The following is an 18,965-nucleotide window of genomic DNA, read 5'->3' as shown; positions in this document are numbered from 1 at the left end:
ATGTTACTTGTGTCGCAAGCAACGGACAGTTCTCGCTCTTTGAACGTTAACAAATGTATATTATCCTCTAAAGAATCGGAATTATACTTGCTTTCCCTTCAAGTTGATCCAAGTATTTGCCCTTTCTCAATGGATCGATTTCGATAAGTGCTTGTATATGGTTCTTTATATCTTGCGTCAACAAGGCAGAGCTTTTGTTGGTTTTTACATGTTCCTGTTGTATCAAACCCTTCACAAGTATGATAGTCTTTAGACACCAGCAATTGTCCCAATGGTAGATATGATCACTCTTTTCAAGTTCATTCAATTCTTCTACGTTCGCAAGTTGTTCTTCCAATACAGCAAGGTAGGCACCATCCTCTTTGCGCAACTCATCAGTAAAGAACTTTTCCGTCAATAGCCACCACATGTAGAGCCAGATTGACGTATCTTCTGAGTCCATATACATTCCCGTCTTGATCAATTCCAACTCATGAGTCAAAATGGAACGAGGCAGTTTGAATATATCGTATACATCAGGCAGCTTTTCAGAGGGTGCTTCCAATTGGAGATATAAGTTATATATCTTAGGAATCAATGTGCTACGGTTGTGCCATGCAGAGAAGTTGGAGAAGTTCTTGTTGATTTTTGATGTGGTGTATTTGAATTCTTCAATGTTTATACCAAGCACAACCAAGCTCTCTTCATTCTTAGATGCTGGTGCTGCTTTGGTGGTAGCCTGGATTTGCATATTTTGGACGACAAACCGTCTATACTGCCACCCATGGTAGTTACGACTGTCTAACTCCAACAATTTTGAAACCACAGCATATTCATACTGCCAGTCTACTCTGTTGATCTTGACTAGCTCAAACAAGCACCATCTACGGTGGTTCCATATCCAGTACACTTTGGGGAATCGCTTCAAGATCACCATCAACATCTTTAAATCGTTGTCCATGAGTTGAGCATAGTCTTCTACAGGTATGTTGTTCTTTAAATGCTCAAATATTTCACGACGATAGTTCCACATTGTGTAGAACTCAGGATTGATTTGGAGAATCTGGGTGGTTTCTTTTAGAGATTCAACCGTATAAGTCTGTAGGTTTCTTAACGAGAAGATATTTTCTGTCAATTGCTTGTAGTGGGCAATCTTGGATTTATCCTTTTCAAGCTTGAGCCTCTTGGCCTCGGCAGAGAGTGAAACTCTCTTGATTCCATGTTGCTGAGAAGTTAGCATATAGAGTCATAGAAGGAATGAAAAGAGGACATACCATATTGAAAATAGCAATTCAAGATTATCAACAGCTACGAAAGCCAAGTGTGCAATAAACAGTAAGTAAACAGAATTATAATCCTACTGTTACTCTAGGTAATTGGTACCTCTACGAAGAAGAGCAGGTAGCAATTCTCTTGTGGAGGCAAGAATTCTGTATGAATTTAAATTCGAAATTTTCAGATCAGATAGCGCGCATTATTTACCTTTCGTTTTAGGTTTGGAATACCTTTCACAGAATCTATATATTCTTCTTCGTCTTAACAGTTTCTTCATATTATACTAATAAACATTCTCTCATATTCATAATGGCACCTCCCGAGGCTTCGGCATCCAAACTCGCGCTCAAAGGCTCGTCCAAAATCGTCACCGACTACTTCGAGTTTGCTATGAACAACATTCTTTTCCAGAGAGGAATATATCCACCAGAAGACTTCGTCACAGTTCGAAAATACGGTTTGCCATTGCTTGTCAGCAACGATCCGGAAGTGCGAGACTATATCAGCAATATCATGATACAGATCAAGAAATGGATCTACGGCAAAAGAATTGTAAAATTGGTGCTAGTCATAGTATCCAAGTCCACTGTGGAGACTGTAGAGAGATGGGAGTTCAACATCGACATAATGGGTAAAGACTCAACAGATATAATTGACTCTGGAGAGGAGGAAAAATCTAGGGTCGAGACACAGAAGGAAATCCAGACCATTATCAGACAAATAACCTCACTGGTGACGTATTTACCGGTGTTGAAAGATGATGACTATACCTACAACGTTTTGGTATACACCGATCCCAAGAATCCAACGTCGTCGATCCCAATTGAATGGTGTGACACAAATGGAGACTCTCGTCTAGTTGAGGGAGACAATGTAGACAAGGTGGACTTCACTTCTTTTAGTACTAATATTCATCAAGTCGGCACTTCAGTTACATACAAGTACGACAGCTAGGGTTGGAACCATAGAAGATTTTAGAAACTAACGAAAAGATGTAAGTTCTAACGTATATCTAATATCAAGATGCAGTAGGCTACAATATTTCATATAAGAGGTGATTGCTTAAAGTATACAGAACTCTTCATAGTCTATAACATACGTACTCAATATATCTTGTACTATACAAAATCTACCATACCGAGTACGTGATACTCATCCATATAGAATACAACTAACATTTATATACAACTTAATATGTTTGTAATTACATTTATGAGTTAGACATCTGACGGGGTTTTCCTGACTCTCTCGAGAATCTTCTACGTTTGTTTCCAGGCATAAATCTGGCTGTTCCCTTGGTTGCTATAGAGTAGTCCCAAGGCTGAAGGTACTTATCTTGCTGGAGAAGTGGTCTTGTTGCTGTGCTGTGTTCGTTCAAGGTTTTTAGATCATTGAAACGGGACTTGAACTCCATGAACTTGAATATCTGCTCCTTTCCTGTTTCACGATCTATTGCCGGCAAATATTGGTTGAGGATAGAATGCTGGTACAGGTGGATATAGTAGTCCAAGACATAGAGAATACCTTCATTGACCAACAGCTCGGGACACCTAAAGTCAACATAGCAATCAAATGAGTCCAATTTTGCATTAAGCTCCTCGTCGCTTTCCTCATCTACCATTTCATGTGTAATATTGAGCTCCTTAGGCTTCAAATTCAAACTGATGATGATAATTGCTAGTGCGATACAATGAGGCGGAATCACAAGGCACAACGGCAGCGACATGAGGTCGAAGTTGATAAGCCAGCTGAAGAGAGAAAGTCGGTAGTTGATATTCAACTTCTTACAGAACTGAGTCACTAATTGGTCCAGGGACTTGATCGATACGGTAGCGCCGTTGTTGAAGTCGAACTTGATGATTTGAAGCAACTTGAACTCAAGCGACATCACAGCACGCCGTTGAAGGTCAGCTACGGTGGAAGAGCTTGAGATACTTGAGCTGTTGATACTGGTGCTGCCAGTCAGTCCATTATTAGAAAATGAGCCAGCACCAAAACCCAAGGCGGAAATAGACGAGATCCTCTGGGTGTCATCGATATCTCTCAACTTATTTGCTACAGACTGGATCTCTTTGAGTTTCTTGATACAGTCTTCGTTTTTGGCAGCCAAAAAGAGGCACGCCACAGCGACCATGAACGGATCACGTTCCAAGTCGCCGATATCCTGAGCCTCTTCTGAAGCTTGGAACCTGTTGAAAAGATAGAATCGTTGATAGTAGTTCATCGTGGTAGATAACACTCGCAAGGGAAATTTCAACTGTTTGATAATATGAAACGAAAATTGGAATACCCTCATCTTTGTCGAACCATACAGAGCAGAATGGGCATCATCAACAGTTTGACGGAGTAAATGTGAGATCTCTGAATGGGTGAAGTATGGTCTAGAAATCTGGGTGATGCTGGGAAAGGACAGAATCTTGGACCCGTCCACGGGATCTCGCGGCGTTAGTGGAGTCACTTCCCGTTGCTTGTGGTCCAAATCTGACATATGAATATATTAAAAGAATTAAAGAATTAGTGAGAATAAGAAAATGAAATTGTTGGATAAACATAGCTAAAAGTTATATTCATCTCAAATCTGGAAATTCATGCTCCTGTATATAATCTCTTCAATTATCAAGATTCTTCGAGTTTAAATACTTTACCTGCTGGTGAGTTCGGGCTACAATTGCTACAAGAATGTCATGAATTGAATATATTGCTCGCAGTGGCACAAAAGAATGGTAGTGCGAAAAGGTAGTCAATTCTGACAGCGATCTAAAGAGGGTAATTTTGGTCCATTAGCTAATTAACACAGTACATAGCATAGATAGCAACATTTAGCATAGTGTGCTATAAGAGCTACAATAACACAGCGTAACTTCATAACACATCTCTAGCATAGCTACAATGTGTTACATTACTAATACGCTTAAGCAGTGAAGGACAAGGAGAAACCCAACTTGTGGACAGGTTCAGCCAACTTCAATGCATCGAAAGAAGCACCCAATCCCAATCTGACACCAGGTCTCAATTCTTGGGAGTAGGCCAAGGCAGTCAAACCGGAGTCGGCGATCTTGGCCTTGACGAAAGCGGACTTGTCCAAGGAGTACTTGGTGGCGAACTCAACGTTAACCGAAGAGGACTTGACAGAGTCCCAGGTGGTCTTGGCACCGACTTCAACCAAAGGCGACACCTTGTGGAAGTAAGCAGCAGAGAAGACGGACAAGTTGGAAGTGGCAGTGGCAGCCAAGGCGTAGTTCAAGTTGGTGTAACCGACACCAACGGAGTACTTGTTGACCTTAGCGGAGGCGATGTCATAGCCCAATTCGGCACCGGCAGTGAAGCCATCGTGGGCAACGGCCAAGTCAGCAGTGGCGACTGGACCCTTCAACAAGTCGAAGAACAAACGGGCGTTGACGGCCGATTGTTGGTAGAAGAAGTTCAACTTGGCGTTTCTGGTGCCGTTTGGAACAACCGAAGTGTCCAATTCACCCTTCAAACCTGGAGTCAACAATTCCGACAACTCGATCTTGGTGTTGAGGGCATTGGCATTGTTCCAGCCTTGGGTCAAAGTCAAGCCAGTGGCCTTGTCGACGTACTTGGCGTCAACGGAGGCAGCAATGGTGTCGTCCTTGTTGGTTTTACCCTTGACGGTGAAGGTGACGCCGTTAGGAGCCACGGTCTTGACGTCCACGGCAGCGGTGGCCAAGTGGAAGAAGTCTCTGTTCAACAAGTCGTTGGTGGACTTTTGGATATCGGAGTAAGCAGCTGGAGCCATTGTGAGGAGTAGCAGTGAGGATTGAGTAATGACGAAACAGAAAAGAAAAAGAAGAAGAGAAAGGAAAAATAGCAGAAATGAGAATGAGAATGAGAAAAGATCCAAATCGCTGCGACTGGTCCCGGTAATTAAACTGCAGCGCTACCTGCCAGAATCGACCCAGGAAAAAACAATAGCTCTAAATTAATCACCAAATCAACCGTGCTCCACCACTGTAGCCATGCAGGCTCGGTTGTGTTGGGTTTGATGATGTTGTTGATGTACTGCATGGCCCGGTGGAGAAGGTCATACTGGTTGTCTGGTTTTCTGGAGCGGCGTAGGATTGTGGCATGACAATAGAAGACTTCCCAGTATGGCCTCTGCAGAGCGGTGGTTGACCAATTGCACGGAAGCAGAAGCTTCTACGGTGGCGGCCTGTTGTTGCGGATTGAGTCGTAGTGACAGGATTCCGGTTACGAATGGTTGGTAACTTTGTGCAACATATGGGGCCACATGCACAGCGATTCAACATTTGCTGGATATCGCAGTCTAGTCAGATCCAGAATGCATACTTCCATCAAGATGGCAGAGACAGACGCCATACTCAGCTTAACATACACACCAGCACAATAACAAAGAATATCGGTACAATTGCCAGCTGGCTCTACGTTCATAACACGACAAGCTATTCCATTTCTACACTGCTACAATTGCAAGTCGCTATTGAGCTGCGCTCACCAATTCAATGTTATACGTCTGTTTGTCCAATCCAAACCAATCCACAGTCAACGTGATCAAAATATTGTTGAACCGTTGCCGACATTGTACAGGAACCAACGTCCATTAGCCCTCCTATTGGTCATGGACGACTTAGTGGGGTACCAGTACAATCGCGCATCCAGCTGGCGAATCTCGCTTCTTGTGTCACCTTTCCGTCTACAAGATTGTGCCAATGAATCACCATTGCCAGTTGCACCCGTAGGAACAAATTCCTCGGGAAAAAAACGACATGACATTCGACAACTGGGAAATTCTTAAAATAATCAGGTAGCCTCGTAGTTTCTGATAACTCCAGAGTCGAATTCGTGTCATACTTGCACAAAAATAGACATACTTCATCTTTGAAATTAGAGGTATGTTCAAGGTCAGTCATCTTCTCAATTAAAAGCAATACAATATTTCTCCAGTTGCTTTAGCTTCAACGGCAGCTTTTGGTAAAATATTCATTGCGGTCAGCTTCGAGTAGTTGTCAAACAGGTAGAAGTTCAATGGAACGAAATACGGAGAAATACCTACTCTTGTATCAACTATCTATGAGAAGTCCTGCGCGCTTTGAGACGCTGTTCCGTTTGTGAACCAACTTAGTGCTTTAGAATAATTAAACTCCTTAAGATGTTCACTGAAAGAAATTGAATCAGACATAAGGGAATGTGAACTTCATGTTGGAGGATGTGATGATCTAGTTCACGATCAGAGAGTCATTAGCGGAAATCTCTTGTTTATGAACTATTCAGTTCTTTGCTTTATCAAGTGTTCTATTCTCCAGCTCTACTACGGAATTGTCATTTCTACATAAGCTCAATTTAGATAAAGAAAGACTACAATTGATGTCCAGACCTCCGATATTATACCATTTTCAGTTCCTTCTTTGAAACATTTATCTTCTTACGAATGTAGATGCCTACCGTGGGGCATTTTCTCAACGATTTATTCAGCAGCTTGCACTTTCTCATGAAGTCCAAACTTTAGGATACTGATATTCTTGGTAGCACAACTCAACCCTTGTGGTTTTGAAACGGTGTTAGTGTCTTAGTCGTGTACCAGAGTATGGCATTTAAGGTTAAACGGAAATAATGCCGCCCCAGAATCAGTTTTAAAGGAAATGTGGCTAAGTTCCAGTTGATTGCACGTTGGGAGCACTAAAGGAATTGAATGCAGTTCAGTAAATTCGTACCATCGTTTAAGCTTATCGTGCCATTGGTTACAGTATGGACTTCTAGGGTATAGATTAGAATGGAAACCGTTTCTTCGATTGCATGTACAATCAAAACACGACATTTCGTAAAATAAGTACAACCCAAAAAATACGGAGCTTATTGTTAAGCGGACTCTCAAAATAAAGTCTAAAGGTGATCTGCCCGTATAATTTGCTCACTACTCCAAGAGCAAAATAAGAGACCTTTCCATCAGCTCAATTACTTGAATAGAAAGAGAAACGAATTCATCTCGAGAAGAATAAAACGCCTCCACCACCAACCAACTGTAGCCATACTATAGAAGTACACTTTCTAAATATCGATTATTATCAGTGGTAATAATTCTAGTATACGCAGCATAAAAAACAGTTCATGTCAGTTCACATTTCTCTCTACGATAGTCTAAAACTCCCTTTTGAGTGTTAAATTATCCCACTAATAATGTTCACAGCACCCTGACCTGTATTTCTGATAAATATTAAAATTTATTTCAACACGAACTACATTGCAATCCTGTGTTCGTAATATCTTCTTGAAGGAACTCGTGGGTTTTGTCTAATTTGATTCCAACATCCTTAAGAACGGTCATCTACTAAACAATAAGAATATATCCAAGAACGCACATTGACTGATGTTTTTTACTGTACACCATTGTAACGTCAATTTCAAGATAGGCGGCCCGTTACAACAGTAAGTGCAAGCTTATAGCAGGTGAAAAGAAATAATTGGCAACCTCAAACTCAAGAAATCTTTGTTTGTAGGAGCCCTTTTACAACTCTCTTTTCAAATTTTCTCCCCCATTCGCTCAAGTGGATAGAACTTTCACTTTCATCCCTCTCAAAGAAGAAATTGTGTTTTCAATAAAAGACGTCTACCGAAAAGAAAGTACATTTGTAGTAATAAAATTCTATATCGAATTTGGACCCGGTATTACTTCCATTTCGTATTTGAGCTATATTTGGACACCATAAACTTGCAATTTTATCAAGCTCAAAATTTGCAGCCGATATTGTATATAGGGCCAGTATTTCATTCTGAGTTGCCGACATCAAATACCTTTTCTTTGTGCAGAAATAGAGCCAAAACTCCGCCAAGACTTGCGTCTGAAGTTTCTATTTATTTTTGGGATGCGACTGCAGGTATACGGCAGATTACTTTTCTGCAGATTATTTTCTTTAATGATGGTGACGTTTCCATTTTTCTTGTGGCTTTAACACAGAAGCGAATAAAATATTGAGCTGTAAATTGAATATTTTGTACCAGAGCCAGTTGCACCCAAAACCAATCTTTAAACTTGTAACCATCATGAAACCAAATCATATTGCCCTTTAGATATTCTTGGATAGATTAGTGCACACAGAATTGCCTGTGGTAAGGACCAGCATTCATCCGACTGACCTCCTTTTTGGAAGATGTTATCTGTTTTTCGTTTTGAATTTCCCCCTCCGTTCTCAACGTGCAAATAGCTGTCCCAATTGTCACGGATTTAATCCCATGAGACTAATTACAGGATAGTAGTATTTCCGTTTAACCTTAAATGGCATCCTGGAACGATTACATGGCCACCCCGTACCCAACAATCAACTATAATGGTTGACTACTATCTCTAAGATATACACCATGTTACTGACCAAGATACTTCAAGTTGCAACCACGTTCTGATGTTCCTTAAAGTCAAATGAATGACTTTGAAACTGTCATTACATGCATTATCTGGAAGTTTAAGACACTACGTGTACGTTTTGCTGTCTTCTTTCTTTTTTTAGTTTTGGCTGAATACGTAGGTTGTCTTAGCTGTAACTGCCACGTCGAACTTATTTCAATTTGATAAGATAAAGAACAGTTCATAAGCAAGAGATTTTCATCTAATAATTTTCTGATTGAGAGCAAAATCAACACATCATCCAACATGAAGTTTCAAGTTCTCCTCTGTCTTTTTTCGATTCTTTGTTTGGCCATCTCTGTCAAGACTGCTTCTTACTCTGATGAGTTGAGTTTGTTCGCAAGTGGAAATTCATATTTCCCACTAGATTCTGGAATCATCAAATTTGATTCCATAGAAATACCCTTTGATGGTATCGGTGGATATTTCCGGTCAATAGACTCCTTTCTGTTTGACAGGTTTTCGAAGTTGAAGGTGTTGTCCAAAATATTACGTGCTGCTGTTGAAGCTAAAGCAACTGGTGACATATTGTATTTGTACAACTTCATTGCTTTTAATGGACAAGATCGAAGTATGACCTTGGACTACACTTCTAATTTTAAAGATGAAGTATGTCTATTTTTGTGCAAGTATGACACAAATTCGACAACGGAGTTATCAGAAACTACTGCAGACTCGAGGTTATCTGCTTATTATAAGAATTTCCCAGTTGAAGAATGTGAATACAGTCGTGAGGAAGGATTTTGCGGCAAAAACGTTTGGGTACTGACGGTAGGTTCTGGACATTCGACTCTTCAGTATAAATATTTTTAATATCTAATATGTTTAACAAATGAAAATCTATTCTATAAATGTCTAGCCAACCTCGGTCGAAAAGAATTGGCAAGTAGAACCTTTTTACTCATTTATTAGTACTACCAAGGTTCATTTTATGGGCTATTCCACCTTGAAGACCGTTGGCTTCGAAATACAGCTACGTACATACCTTGAGCGAACATATTCAGATTAAATTGCTTGGAGACTGCGAGCAATAGGCTCTCTCGTAGAAAGAACTTCGCATCAAGATTCTTTCGCAATTCTATTCCAACAAATTGACAATATTTTAGTTCCATCTCATACACTATATCAATGCTCCATTTCAAACTCAGCCACCTCTATCTCTCTATTCTGTTTCATTTCTCTCTATTCTTATGCTCACTATTTTAGTTTCCGCGAGCAACCTCACTATCTCTTTTCGCAGCCATCGCTATTAATATGACCAGCCCCACCTGTAGCTCAAAAATCATGAGCCCATACTCCCTCTCGCCCTGCTCTCTCACCCTACTCTCTCGCCGTTTCAACCCCTCTCAACCTCTGTAAATATCTTCGGAGCCACTAATCAGATCTGACATGACCATTAGAGCTAGTCATCACCAGTTGGTAGACTTCGTCGTTGCACGACTACGCAATTTATATATATCGGGTCTCCCCACATTTTGGAGAATGACAGCTTTTTGCAACTGCATCTTTTGGGGAAAGATTTGCATTTGTTCACATCTCGCCAATGAACTTGATCCTCTTGGACACAAATCCTTACTTGTACAAGTATTGGAGCGTCCACTACAGCCAGCTTCTGTCTATTCTCAAAATATATGGTCTTAGTCCCCTTAATGACTTGAAACTACATTTCAAAAACTGCTCTATAGAGTCGTTGGTGATATCTAAGCCTGAACAGAACTTGGGAAACAAGTCCACAGCGATAGTGACTCCGACTAACTCGTTATCGTACATGGGTGGCGGTTTCGATAAATATCTTCTACAGTCATTATTGCTTCCTAGTACAATCAGCTACAAGCAAATAGAGCCTCTAATACAGCACTATAGTCTCAATAAGTTCAACGGTTACCTTCCTGTGAACCTGACTAATATCATAGAACTTTTGACAGTGTTTGGTGACGTCCATGACTATGAACAGTCACATGCATACAAGAACTGGAACATCACCACGGTCATCCAGGTGCCTTCTATGATTGTTCCTGAAGCCGTAGGTTCTAAGACAAACATTTTTGATAGCATCTTCAATGTCATGCTAGCTACAGCTCAGCAGCCTATAGGTAATCTTATAATCCCAGGAATTGGAACAGGCTATGGACAGTTGGATCCTGAGGAAATCGCCAAAATAATGATTTTTTCCATAGTTCTCTTCAACTTGAACTTGGGCACCGATCGGTTTTCTCATCTCAAGAAGTCGTGTTTGATTCTCTTTTTCTTCAACAAGGACTACCGTAAACTTTCAAACGAGTTGGACCTCTTCGAGCTTCATGAAAAGGTTATTTCGGAGTACGGAAAGACTCGTGTCACACAGTGTGGTGATGAACTCATGGAATTTGAAGAGCTCTTCAAATGTATTAGATTGGAATAGATTCGTTTATTCAAATATAGACCTAATAAAAATCAAAGAGAGGGATATTATGTAACATAGCAGCTACGACTGCAAATATAAAGAAGTAATTCCAGCAATATTAAAACCCCATATCCAATTTCACATTGAAGATCAATACAATTTTAAGTACTTCTGGTAAATAGGTGCAAAAGACCGTGAGTCACTAATTGCGCAGCGCAATTGATCTTCTGTCAAAAGTGAACTTTAGTACTAAAATTTATCATAAAATGAAAAGAGTACCAGGTTTACAATCAGTATCCTTATAATTTCTCCTTAATCCAGGCATCACACCTTACATATCTGTACCATAATGACACAAGGGAAGGACAAACTCCGTTTGAAATATACGCTTGGTTTGATCTACTGTCCAGAGACAAACGAGATTCTCTTGCTCAACAGGTATAAACTGCCTTGGATGGGTAAATGGAATGGTGTGGGAGGCAAACTCGATGCTGATGAAACTCCTTTGCAATGCATTGTTAGAGAAACAAAGGAAGAAACTGGATTGGACATCTCTACTTACAAGTCTCGGGGAGTTTTCACCTGGAAAGTGAAATTTACTGAAGGTGCTCCTCAGCATGAACCACCAGTTGGAGGAATGTATCTTTTCACAGCTGCAGTAAGCAAGGAAGTAGTGGACCTGTATGCCACTCCTATCAAATACTGTAAGGAAGGAGTTTTGGATTGGAAGGATATGGACTGGGTTATGCATCCAGAGAACTACGGGGTTGTAGATAACATCCAGAAAGTGCTAGAAACACTTTTTGAAGCGGATGAAAATGATCTCTACACCACTAGATATGATGATATAACTCTTTTAGAATGCAAGTACCATAAAGGAGGCAACACAGACTATCCTGTCTTCTAGGAATCTAATAGAATCGATTGAGTGCAGAGCAGCCTACAGATCTAATCAATAGAATAAATTAGGCTTACAGATTGTATAGAAATAGGTATAAGCAGAAATAGAAGGAATCCACACAGATAAAAGACTTCAAGTAAATGCATTTTATTATTCTATAGTATTATACAATGAGCTCAGGTTGTCCAGAGACGAGCGGTTCCATCAGCACCGGCACTGAATAACCAGGCTTCCTTTGGATGCCAAATCAAATCCAAGATACCAATACTGTTCACAATCTTGTGACCAGTCAACTTCTTCAAAGGCACTAACAATGGGTTAGTCATCAAGTCGTCGTACACGGTACCGTGGAAAATATGAATGTTACCATCGTCAGAGGCAGATGCAAACAACGGCAAGTTACCCTTGTGGAACTTGATTGATCTGACTGCCTTCTCGTGGTATCTTAAAGTTTTGTAAGGAGTGGCACTCAAATCCAAGTCGTGCCACAATACTCTCTTGTCGTAAGAAGATGCTAACAAGTTGTCACCTCTAGGGTGTATATCGATGGTAGACAACAATCTCACACCTGGCATCAACTTCTTGACCAATACTTGTTGGGCCAAGTCGTAGATTCTCACTTGACGTTGCGAGGCTACAAACAATTGTGGTTTGAATGGATGGAATTTGGCGTCCATGATGATACCCTTGGACTTCTTGAATGGAGATTGGGATAAATGCTTGGATAATTGATGAATCAATACGGCTGTGTTCTTGCTATCTGGAGACACGGTGACGAAGTAGTCTCCTTTTCTATGCCACGACACCTTCTTGACAGTCTTACGACACTGGATAATGGCAGATATACCGAGCTTGGTCTGTTCCTGATTTGGAGGAAACCATCTGGCTACGTCCTTCTTGACAGCAGTGGAAGTGGCACTATCATCTTCGTCATCTTCATCTTCATTGCCCTCGTCATTCTTGAACTTTTCCTCCTTGGTCTTGTTACCAAAAGTGTCATAACCCCAACCGGATTCGATTCTCAATCTACCCATGTTTTCGATATCAAAGCCGAAAATTGGTGGAACAACCAAGTAGATGTTCTCACCAGCACAGACAGCCAAAATCCCGGTTTGGGAGTCTGGGTTCCATTCCAAACTCTCGATATGGTCTTCGTCGTTTATTTCTTTGTTGATCAACTGAACATTGAACACTTGTCTTCCTGTCAAGATTTCCCAAATTCTGACACTACCATCATCTGAACCAGTGGCCAACCACAAGCCTTGAGGATCAATAGAAATAGTTCTGATCTTGTCAGTATGGCCCTGGTAGACGGTAGAACAACGGATAGGGAATGGTCTTAAATCCTTTGGAGAGGGTAATTCAGGAATCAAACTTTCGGGATCAATGTTCAACTTATTGTGACGAACTCTAGGAGCCAAATACAAGTCCAAGCATCTTTCGAATCTTTCACGCACGCTTTCTTGGTAGCCAGGAACTTTTCTCAAAGCTCCAAACTTCTGAGGAAGGAAATTTCTTTCTCTGTCAGCAGGATCCAACAGTTCCCATTGCTTTTTCTCTTCTTCGGTCAAAAGGTATTCCTCAGGGGGGTTGTAGGATTCTTCGTTGGTTGGAGGAGGCAATTTAGGAGCTCTCAAGTTCATGATATGGTCTTCAACAGCGATGTCATCGTCATTCCACAAGTCATAGTTGAGTCTTTCTTCTTCAATCTGCTCCTTCACCTTACTTGGAGGAATAATTCTTCCTTCCCTGATGGCCCTGACAATCTTCATAACTCTCTTGGCTTCGTGTTTGGAAGGAACAAATCTTCTCTTTGGCTCAGGAACTGCTGTTAAGGGCATTACTTCCACCTTAGATGTGAACCACTCGATGGTAGCTTCGTATGGATCGATATTTGCATCTGTGTTTTCCTGTTGTTGGATCTTTCTGATCAATTCCAACTCTTCATCTGTCAAGTTCAAAGATGAACCAGTGTTTTGGTCCAAAAGTCCGGTCCAGCCCTGAGGCAAGTCAATAGACTCCAACAATTGATCGAGAGCAGAACCCTTGGCTGGTCTCATTATTCTCTTCCCGTTGATGTCGTAACCCAAATGTGGCATTTCATCGTAGGCAGACAAGGGAATGTCCCCAATGGTATTGAAGTTTTCGGCATCACTGTCGTCACTGTCATACACAGGCTCTATTTCCGGCTTGATGATTCTTTCCGAACCGTCAGAATACTTGGTGTGGAATTCTTGTTTGTCTTGGGAAGAAATGTCTGAAAGAGATCTGATCTTTACACCAGAGATGGCATCGGTTATAGATCTAGTATCAGATTCCTGAGGTTCATCGGAGAAATTTTCTGAGTCGTAGTCGCTTGGGTCTTCTTCCTCTCCCAACAACTCGTTCAACTCCTTGTCAGAGTCTTCCTCTTCATCATCTTCACTATTTTCCTCATCTTCTTCGTCATCTTCACTGGCTTCTGCGTCTAACAAGCCATCCATCTCGAATTCTTCTTCTGAAGATTCGTCTACTTCAGCTTCTACCTCCCTTTGATTTCTCTTCTTCAGCACTGCACTTTTTGGCACCGATACATCGGTCATGCCTACTTTGGATGACTTGGACATGGTGGTGAATGAAAAGGTGGACCTGGGTTCTGCTTGATGATGTTAGTAAATGTAGATTTGCAATCTGAATTTTTTTCTATACTCATCCCATCAGTTCCGACTGAAAAATCGCGTGACTTTGTACTTATGAACTACCCTCGGAAGTACCTATCTATAGACAACTCAGAAGCAAATAGAAATACTTTATCCTATTCCTTGATCCTATTCAGTCATTCCTTATCCCTAATTCTTAATGAACTCCATCCAAAAGATTAACGCCATCAACCAGAAGGAATTGGCGACAAACACATCGTACAAAGCTTCGTGGCACTATGACTACAGAGATACAAACTACATCTACATAGGCAATATAGCATCTGACATCGAAGAAAAGGATATCATCACCATATTCTCGCAGTATGGAGTGCCGACCCATATCAACATGATCAAGGATAAGGAGACAGGCAGACATCGCGGGTTTGCCTTCTTGAAGTATGCTAATATGAAGAGCTGTGTTCTAGCAGTAGACAACTTCAATGGAGTAGTAGTCTATGAGAGAAAGTTAAGAGTAGACCATACCTACTACAAACTAAAGAAGGATGAAAACGAAGACGATTTTTTGATAGACTACAGTGAAGTGAGAAAACAACAGCTGGAAAAGAAGGAGACGAAACGTATAGAAGGAAAGAAACAAGAGTCTATAACTGCAGTTTCTGATACTATAGATGATGAATTTAAGGATCCGATGGCTGATCACATAGCGCAAGCTGCAAATGAAGATGAGGAGTTTAAGGATCCAATGGCTGACTATGTTAAGAAGGATAGCCACAAACGTCACAGAGAGCATAGATCCAGAGAACACAGGCATCGACACCATAGTCGTCATGGGCACGATCATAGATCTGATAGGAAGTCAGAACATACATCAAGGGATAGAAGCCCTACCAGAGAATAATTTTGCAATGTATATTTGAATTATTGTAATATTATTAATACTAATCAGTCTTCTTGACGTCGTGGTTCTTGTAGTATGCAACAAACTTTTGCTTTTCAGCAATGTTTAAATTCTTGTCGATAGAGTTCAACGAGTTCAAGGCGAAGGTCTTTCTGAGCTCGACAACTTCGAATTTGTCGAACTTGTAACACTTCAACTTGATATAGTTGAGTGTCAATTTGTTCAAATTCGTCAAGAGTTCAAAGAGATACCCGAGTTTAGATACTGGGATTGGCATTGTCAAGTAGCCAGGACTGATCTTCAGCACCAACGTCTTTACGGCAAACCCGTCAAAATTATAGTTAGGACTCAATGGCACAAAGGGAAGCAAAGCTTTGTTGTTTGAAGTAGTACCTTCCAATAACAAGAAGACTACTTTATTTTTGTAGCTGCTCAAGGATTCAACCTTAGAGCCCAGGACAGAATTGTCGAAGCTGTGATTTACAAGGGACCAAAGGGAGTACTCGAACAATTCACCCAGTTGATTTGGGACCAAGAACTTTACATTATGCCAGTTGTAAGTATTGGCAACAAGGGCATAGATCAACCCGTCGATAGGACTCGAGTAGTTGGCTACAATGATGTCATTTGGAGAGGGTTTGTTTTTGTTGATAACATCAATGTTTGATTTTTTGACTCCCTCGACCGAAAAATCGATGTTCTTGAAACCAAATAATACAAAAAATACGAAATTGGCCAATGGCTTCAACGAAGTTATGTAGTAGGCTAAAGTGAAAAGAATAAAAAATGGTAATTTGATGATGAAAAGAGGAACCTTGACTACCAGTAATAAAGTTCTTTTGAAGGCCGATTTTTCTTGCGAAAGTGGTAAAGGGACGGGCATAAAGGGTGAAATCCCCGTTCCCTTGTCTCTCCAGGACGAAAACTTTTCCATGTTGACTGAATGCGTTGATGATTAAGAAGAGAAGATATGAATAAAGGTTCAGCATTGGAAAAGAAGAGTGAAAATCTATCCTGCATTTTGAATCGCCAGATTTTGCAATCATGTAGTATGGAGAGAATGGAAGACATGAAGAGAGAGAAGCAGAAAAGGAAAACAGACAAGCTGTCAAGATGACAACGTCAGAATTGAAAGACTTTTTATGAAATAATTCTTGAAATTTTATAGTGATTTTAACAAAATGTAGAGAGGAAGAGTTTTTCATATATTTGTACAATTTGGCAAAATATTCAAAACTTATGAGTGAAAAGTGCCAAAATCAACAGATAATCATGAGGAAATAGTTTAGAATTGACAATACAAAGATAGTTATATACACTTTGGTTTCAATTTCATACCATTGTAGTACAGATTGCTCTTATCAAGCTCTGGTAGAAGTCGCACGGGCTTCAGAAATGACTACAGAATAGACGTTCAATTATGTGTTGTACACTTTATTCTAACAGAATACATTCCATTATAAACTACCTCATTAAAACTAAAACTAATGTACACTAGTCTGTAAACAATGATACAAACTGCTTGAAAGGAATAACTAAAACATTAAAATTACAATGACACGTTGAAAACGATCACACTTATAATTCTTGAGAAGCCTTACCTGGCTTAGCCTTCTTAGCTGGCAACAAGGATTGGTGGATGTTTGGCAAGACACCACCTTGAGCGATAGTGACGTGACCCAACAACTTGTTCAATTCTTCATCGTTTCTGATGGCCAATTGCAAGTGTCTTGGGATGATTCTGGACTTCTTGTTGTCTCTGGCAGCGTTACCGGCCAATTCCAAGATTTCGGCAGCCAAGTATTCCAAGACGGAGGTCAAGTAGACTGGAGCACCGGAACCAACTCTTTGAGCGTAGTTACCCTTTCTTAACAATCTGTGGACTCTACCGACTGGGAAAGTCAAACCAGCCTTAGCAGATCTAGAAGTGGAGGCCTTTTCAGAAGAGCCAGCTTTACCTTTACCACCGGACATTATTGATTAGTTATTGATTATATATTAGAAGGGGAAAATATATGTATATGGAGAAGAAAGAAGAAAACAAGAGACTTAGACGGATTGAAACGAAGAGAAATCGGATGTATTTATAAGGGGCGGATTGGTGAGTGCGTTTTGGCGTCCTGCAGACTCCTCCGGTAGTCCCAGCTTAACTATGGCCGTGTTTGTTTGGAGCATTTGTTTTGTCTCCAGAGCGTAGAGAGAAGAGAATGCGGCTTCGATTTTGTGAGCCGAAGAACTCGCAGTGGTTCGGGCTCGAGGAGCGTGATCTGGCAGTTACGCCGGTGTGCTGAACTATACGCGCGGGTGCTGCGTCGAGAGAGGTGGACTCAAGTGTACACACGCGGTGAGTAATTGTGGGAATACAGGCAGGGACACAATGTTCGCGCAGATCGTTTGCACCCAGTCTCTCTGGGCGCGCCAGCCGTAGGGAGAGATTTGATTGCAAAATACAGCGATAACCACAGCAATTACTGGGAGTCTCCATTGGCTCTAGGGCCCGCCATTCTCCTAAAGTGCTCTCTTTGGTTCTCTTTGTTGCCCTCTGGGGCTCTCTGGAGCCTCTTTACTCTAAGCAAATGCTATTGTAAACTCACCAGAACTTCAGCTCCATTTCACAGCCATTTCTGAAACCACAAAACAACTCCCACCAGGGCCATTATTCCCTCACTTGTTTGTTTTGATACCGCGAAGATAATCCGCTCCTCCTCGCGAAAAAAAACAAAACAAGGAGAAAACGCTCCACTCTCCTCCTGCACGCTCCCGCTCTCCTTCAACGCCACTAAACTTGGTGAGTGCGACTAGCAGCACTGCGAGGAAAACAAAGCAGAAGTCCACCAGTGCGACCGATTCCTCTGTATATAAATAAAAACCAAATTCCCTTATTTCACCCCCAGGATATTTACATTTTCCTTTCTTTCTTTTCCTTCTACATATCCATCCAATTATAACTATCCACAATGGCCCCACCAAAAGCTGAAAAGAAGCCTGCCTCTAAAGCCCCAGCTGAAAAGAAGCCAGCTGCTAAGAAGACTGCCTCTTCTACCGACGCTAAGAAGAGAACCAAGACCAGAAAGGAAACTTACTCTTCGTACATCTACAAGGTCTTGAAGCAAACTCACCCAGACACCGGTATTTCTCAAAAGGCCATGTCCATCATGAACTCCTTTGTTAACGATATCTTTGAAAGAATCGCTTCCGAAGCTTCCAAGTTGGCTGCCTACAACAAGAAGTCCACCATCTCTGCCAGAGAAATCCAAACTGCCGTTAGATTGATCTTGCCAGGTGAATTGGCTAAGCACGCTGTTTCTGAAGGAACTAGAGCTGTCACCAAATACTCTTCTGCTTCCAACTAGGCGGACTAGTGTTTCAATTCTTTTTCTTCATCGTATTTTTAATGTTTGTATAGGTTGAGTGTATATTAGTCTTAATGAAAGGAATAGTTATTATATTACATAACATTATCTTAAGAAAGTGTATTGATTCGTTATTGACGTAATGAATCTGTGTAT

At 40.9% G+C, this 18,965-nt stretch overlaps 12 protein-coding genes across 12 annotated transcripts; 6 read left to right on the top strand and 6 right to left on the bottom strand. All coding sequences in view use genetic code 12, as the record gives it.

Annotated features, from left to right (window-relative positions):
• Positions 1-67: 67 nt before the first annotated feature.
• On the bottom strand, positions 68-1,256 carry BET4 (Geranylgeranyl transferase type II alpha subunit; the record flags this gene model as incomplete). The annotated part of the gene is made up of 2 exons (XM_001385440.1): positions 68-1,204; positions 1,254-1,256. The coding sequence occupies 2 exons, from the start codon at positions 1,254-1,256 to the stop codon at positions 68-70; spliced, it is 1,140 nt and encodes a 379-aa protein (XP_001385477.2).
• Positions 1,257-1,563: 307 nt separating this feature from the next.
• PICST_61854 (predicted protein) lies at positions 1,564-2,208 on the top strand (the record flags this gene model as incomplete). Its single annotated transcript, XM_001385792.1, has 1 exon — positions 1,564-2,208. The coding sequence occupies one exon, from the start codon at positions 1,564-1,566 to the stop codon at positions 2,206-2,208; it is 645 nt and encodes a 214-aa protein (XP_001385829.2).
• A 94-nt stretch (positions 2,209-2,302) lies between these two features.
• CTK2 (RNA polymerase II C-terminal domain kinase beta subunit) lies at positions 2,303-3,664 on the bottom strand. Its single transcript, XM_001385439.1, has 3 exons — positions 3,270-3,664; positions 2,917-3,179; positions 2,303-2,868 (listed from the first exon to the last, which is right to left on the bottom strand). The coding sequence occupies exons 1-3, from the start codon at positions 3,548-3,550 to the stop codon at positions 2,465-2,467; spliced, it is 948 nt and encodes a 315-aa protein (XP_001385476.2). The 5' UTR covers positions 3,551-3,664; the 3' UTR covers positions 2,303-2,464.
• A 273-nt stretch (positions 3,665-3,937) lies between these two features.
• On the bottom strand, positions 3,938-5,040 carry POR1 (Porin/voltage-dependent anion-selective channel protein). Its single transcript, XM_001385438.1, has one exon. The coding sequence runs from the start codon at positions 5,012-5,014 to the stop codon at positions 4,166-4,168; it is 849 nt and encodes a 282-aa protein (XP_001385475.1). The 5' UTR covers positions 5,015-5,040; the 3' UTR covers positions 3,938-4,165.
• Positions 5,041-8,878: 3,838 nt separating this feature from the next.
• Positions 8,879-9,641, top strand: PICST_32795 (predicted protein; the record flags this gene model as incomplete). The annotated part of the gene is made up of 2 exons (XM_001385791.1): positions 8,879-9,403; positions 9,492-9,641. The coding sequence occupies 2 exons, from the start codon at positions 8,879-8,881 to the stop codon at positions 9,639-9,641; spliced, it is 675 nt and encodes a 224-aa protein (XP_001385828.2).
• Positions 9,642-10,175: 534 nt separating this feature from the next.
• Positions 10,176-11,033, top strand: PICST_61741 (predicted protein; the record flags this gene model as incomplete). The annotated part of the gene is made up of 1 exon (XM_001385790.1): positions 10,176-11,033. The coding sequence occupies one exon, from the start codon at positions 10,176-10,178 to the stop codon at positions 11,031-11,033; it is 858 nt and encodes a 285-aa protein (XP_001385827.2).
• A 331-nt stretch (positions 11,034-11,364) lies between these two features.
• Positions 11,365-11,922, top strand: PICST_36667 (predicted protein; the record flags this gene model as incomplete). The annotated part of the gene is made up of 1 exon (XM_001385789.1): positions 11,365-11,922. One exon carries the CDS (start codon positions 11,365-11,367, stop codon positions 11,920-11,922), a length of 558 nt encoding a protein of 185 aa, XP_001385826.2.
• Positions 11,923-12,092: 170 nt separating this feature from the next.
• PICST_32792 (eukaryotic ribosome biogenesis protein 1) lies at positions 12,093-14,399 on the bottom strand (the record flags this gene model as incomplete). The annotated part of the gene is made up of 1 exon (XM_001385437.1): positions 12,093-14,399. One exon carries the CDS (start codon positions 14,397-14,399, stop codon positions 12,093-12,095), a length of 2,307 nt encoding a protein of 768 aa, XP_001385474.2.
• A 355-nt stretch (positions 14,400-14,754) lies between these two features.
• On the top strand, positions 14,755-15,456 carry PICST_48043 (predicted protein; the record flags this gene model as incomplete). Its single annotated transcript, XM_001385788.1, has 1 exon — positions 14,755-15,456. The coding sequence occupies one exon, from the start codon at positions 14,755-14,757 to the stop codon at positions 15,454-15,456; it is 702 nt and encodes a 233-aa protein (XP_001385825.2).
• A 40-nt stretch (positions 15,457-15,496) lies between these two features.
• PICST_47978 (vacuolar protein sorting protein 66) lies at positions 15,497-16,390 on the bottom strand (the record flags this gene model as incomplete). Its single annotated transcript, XM_001385436.1, has 1 exon — positions 15,497-16,390. The coding sequence occupies one exon, from the start codon at positions 16,388-16,390 to the stop codon at positions 15,497-15,499; it is 894 nt and encodes a 297-aa protein (XP_001385473.2).
• Positions 16,391-16,871: 481 nt separating this feature from the next.
• Positions 16,872-17,461, bottom strand: PICST_73490 (histone 2A). Its single transcript, XM_001385435.1, has one exon. The coding sequence runs from the start codon at positions 17,428-17,430 to the stop codon at positions 17,035-17,037; it is 396 nt and encodes a 131-aa protein (XP_001385472.1). The 5' UTR covers positions 17,431-17,461; the 3' UTR covers positions 16,872-17,034.
• A 938-nt stretch (positions 17,462-18,399) lies between these two features.
• PICST_73488 (histone 2B) lies at positions 18,400-18,903 on the top strand. The gene has a single exon (XM_001385787.1). The coding sequence runs from the start codon at positions 18,414-18,416 to the stop codon at positions 18,807-18,809; it is 396 nt and encodes a 131-aa protein (XP_001385824.1). The 5' UTR covers positions 18,400-18,413; the 3' UTR covers positions 18,810-18,903.
• Positions 18,904-18,965: the final 62 nt, after the last annotated feature.

Source organism: Scheffersomyces stipitis, chromosome 6 (genome assembly GCF_000209165.1).
Source record: "Scheffersomyces stipitis CBS 6054 chromosome 6, complete sequence".
In the NCBI taxonomy this organism is placed as follows: Eukaryota; Fungi; Ascomycota; class Pichiomycetes; order Serinales; family Debaryomycetaceae; genus Scheffersomyces; species Scheffersomyces stipitis.
The sequence above is the reverse complement of the archived record's forward strand: the minus strand, read 5'-3'. Positions and strand labels throughout refer to the sequence as shown.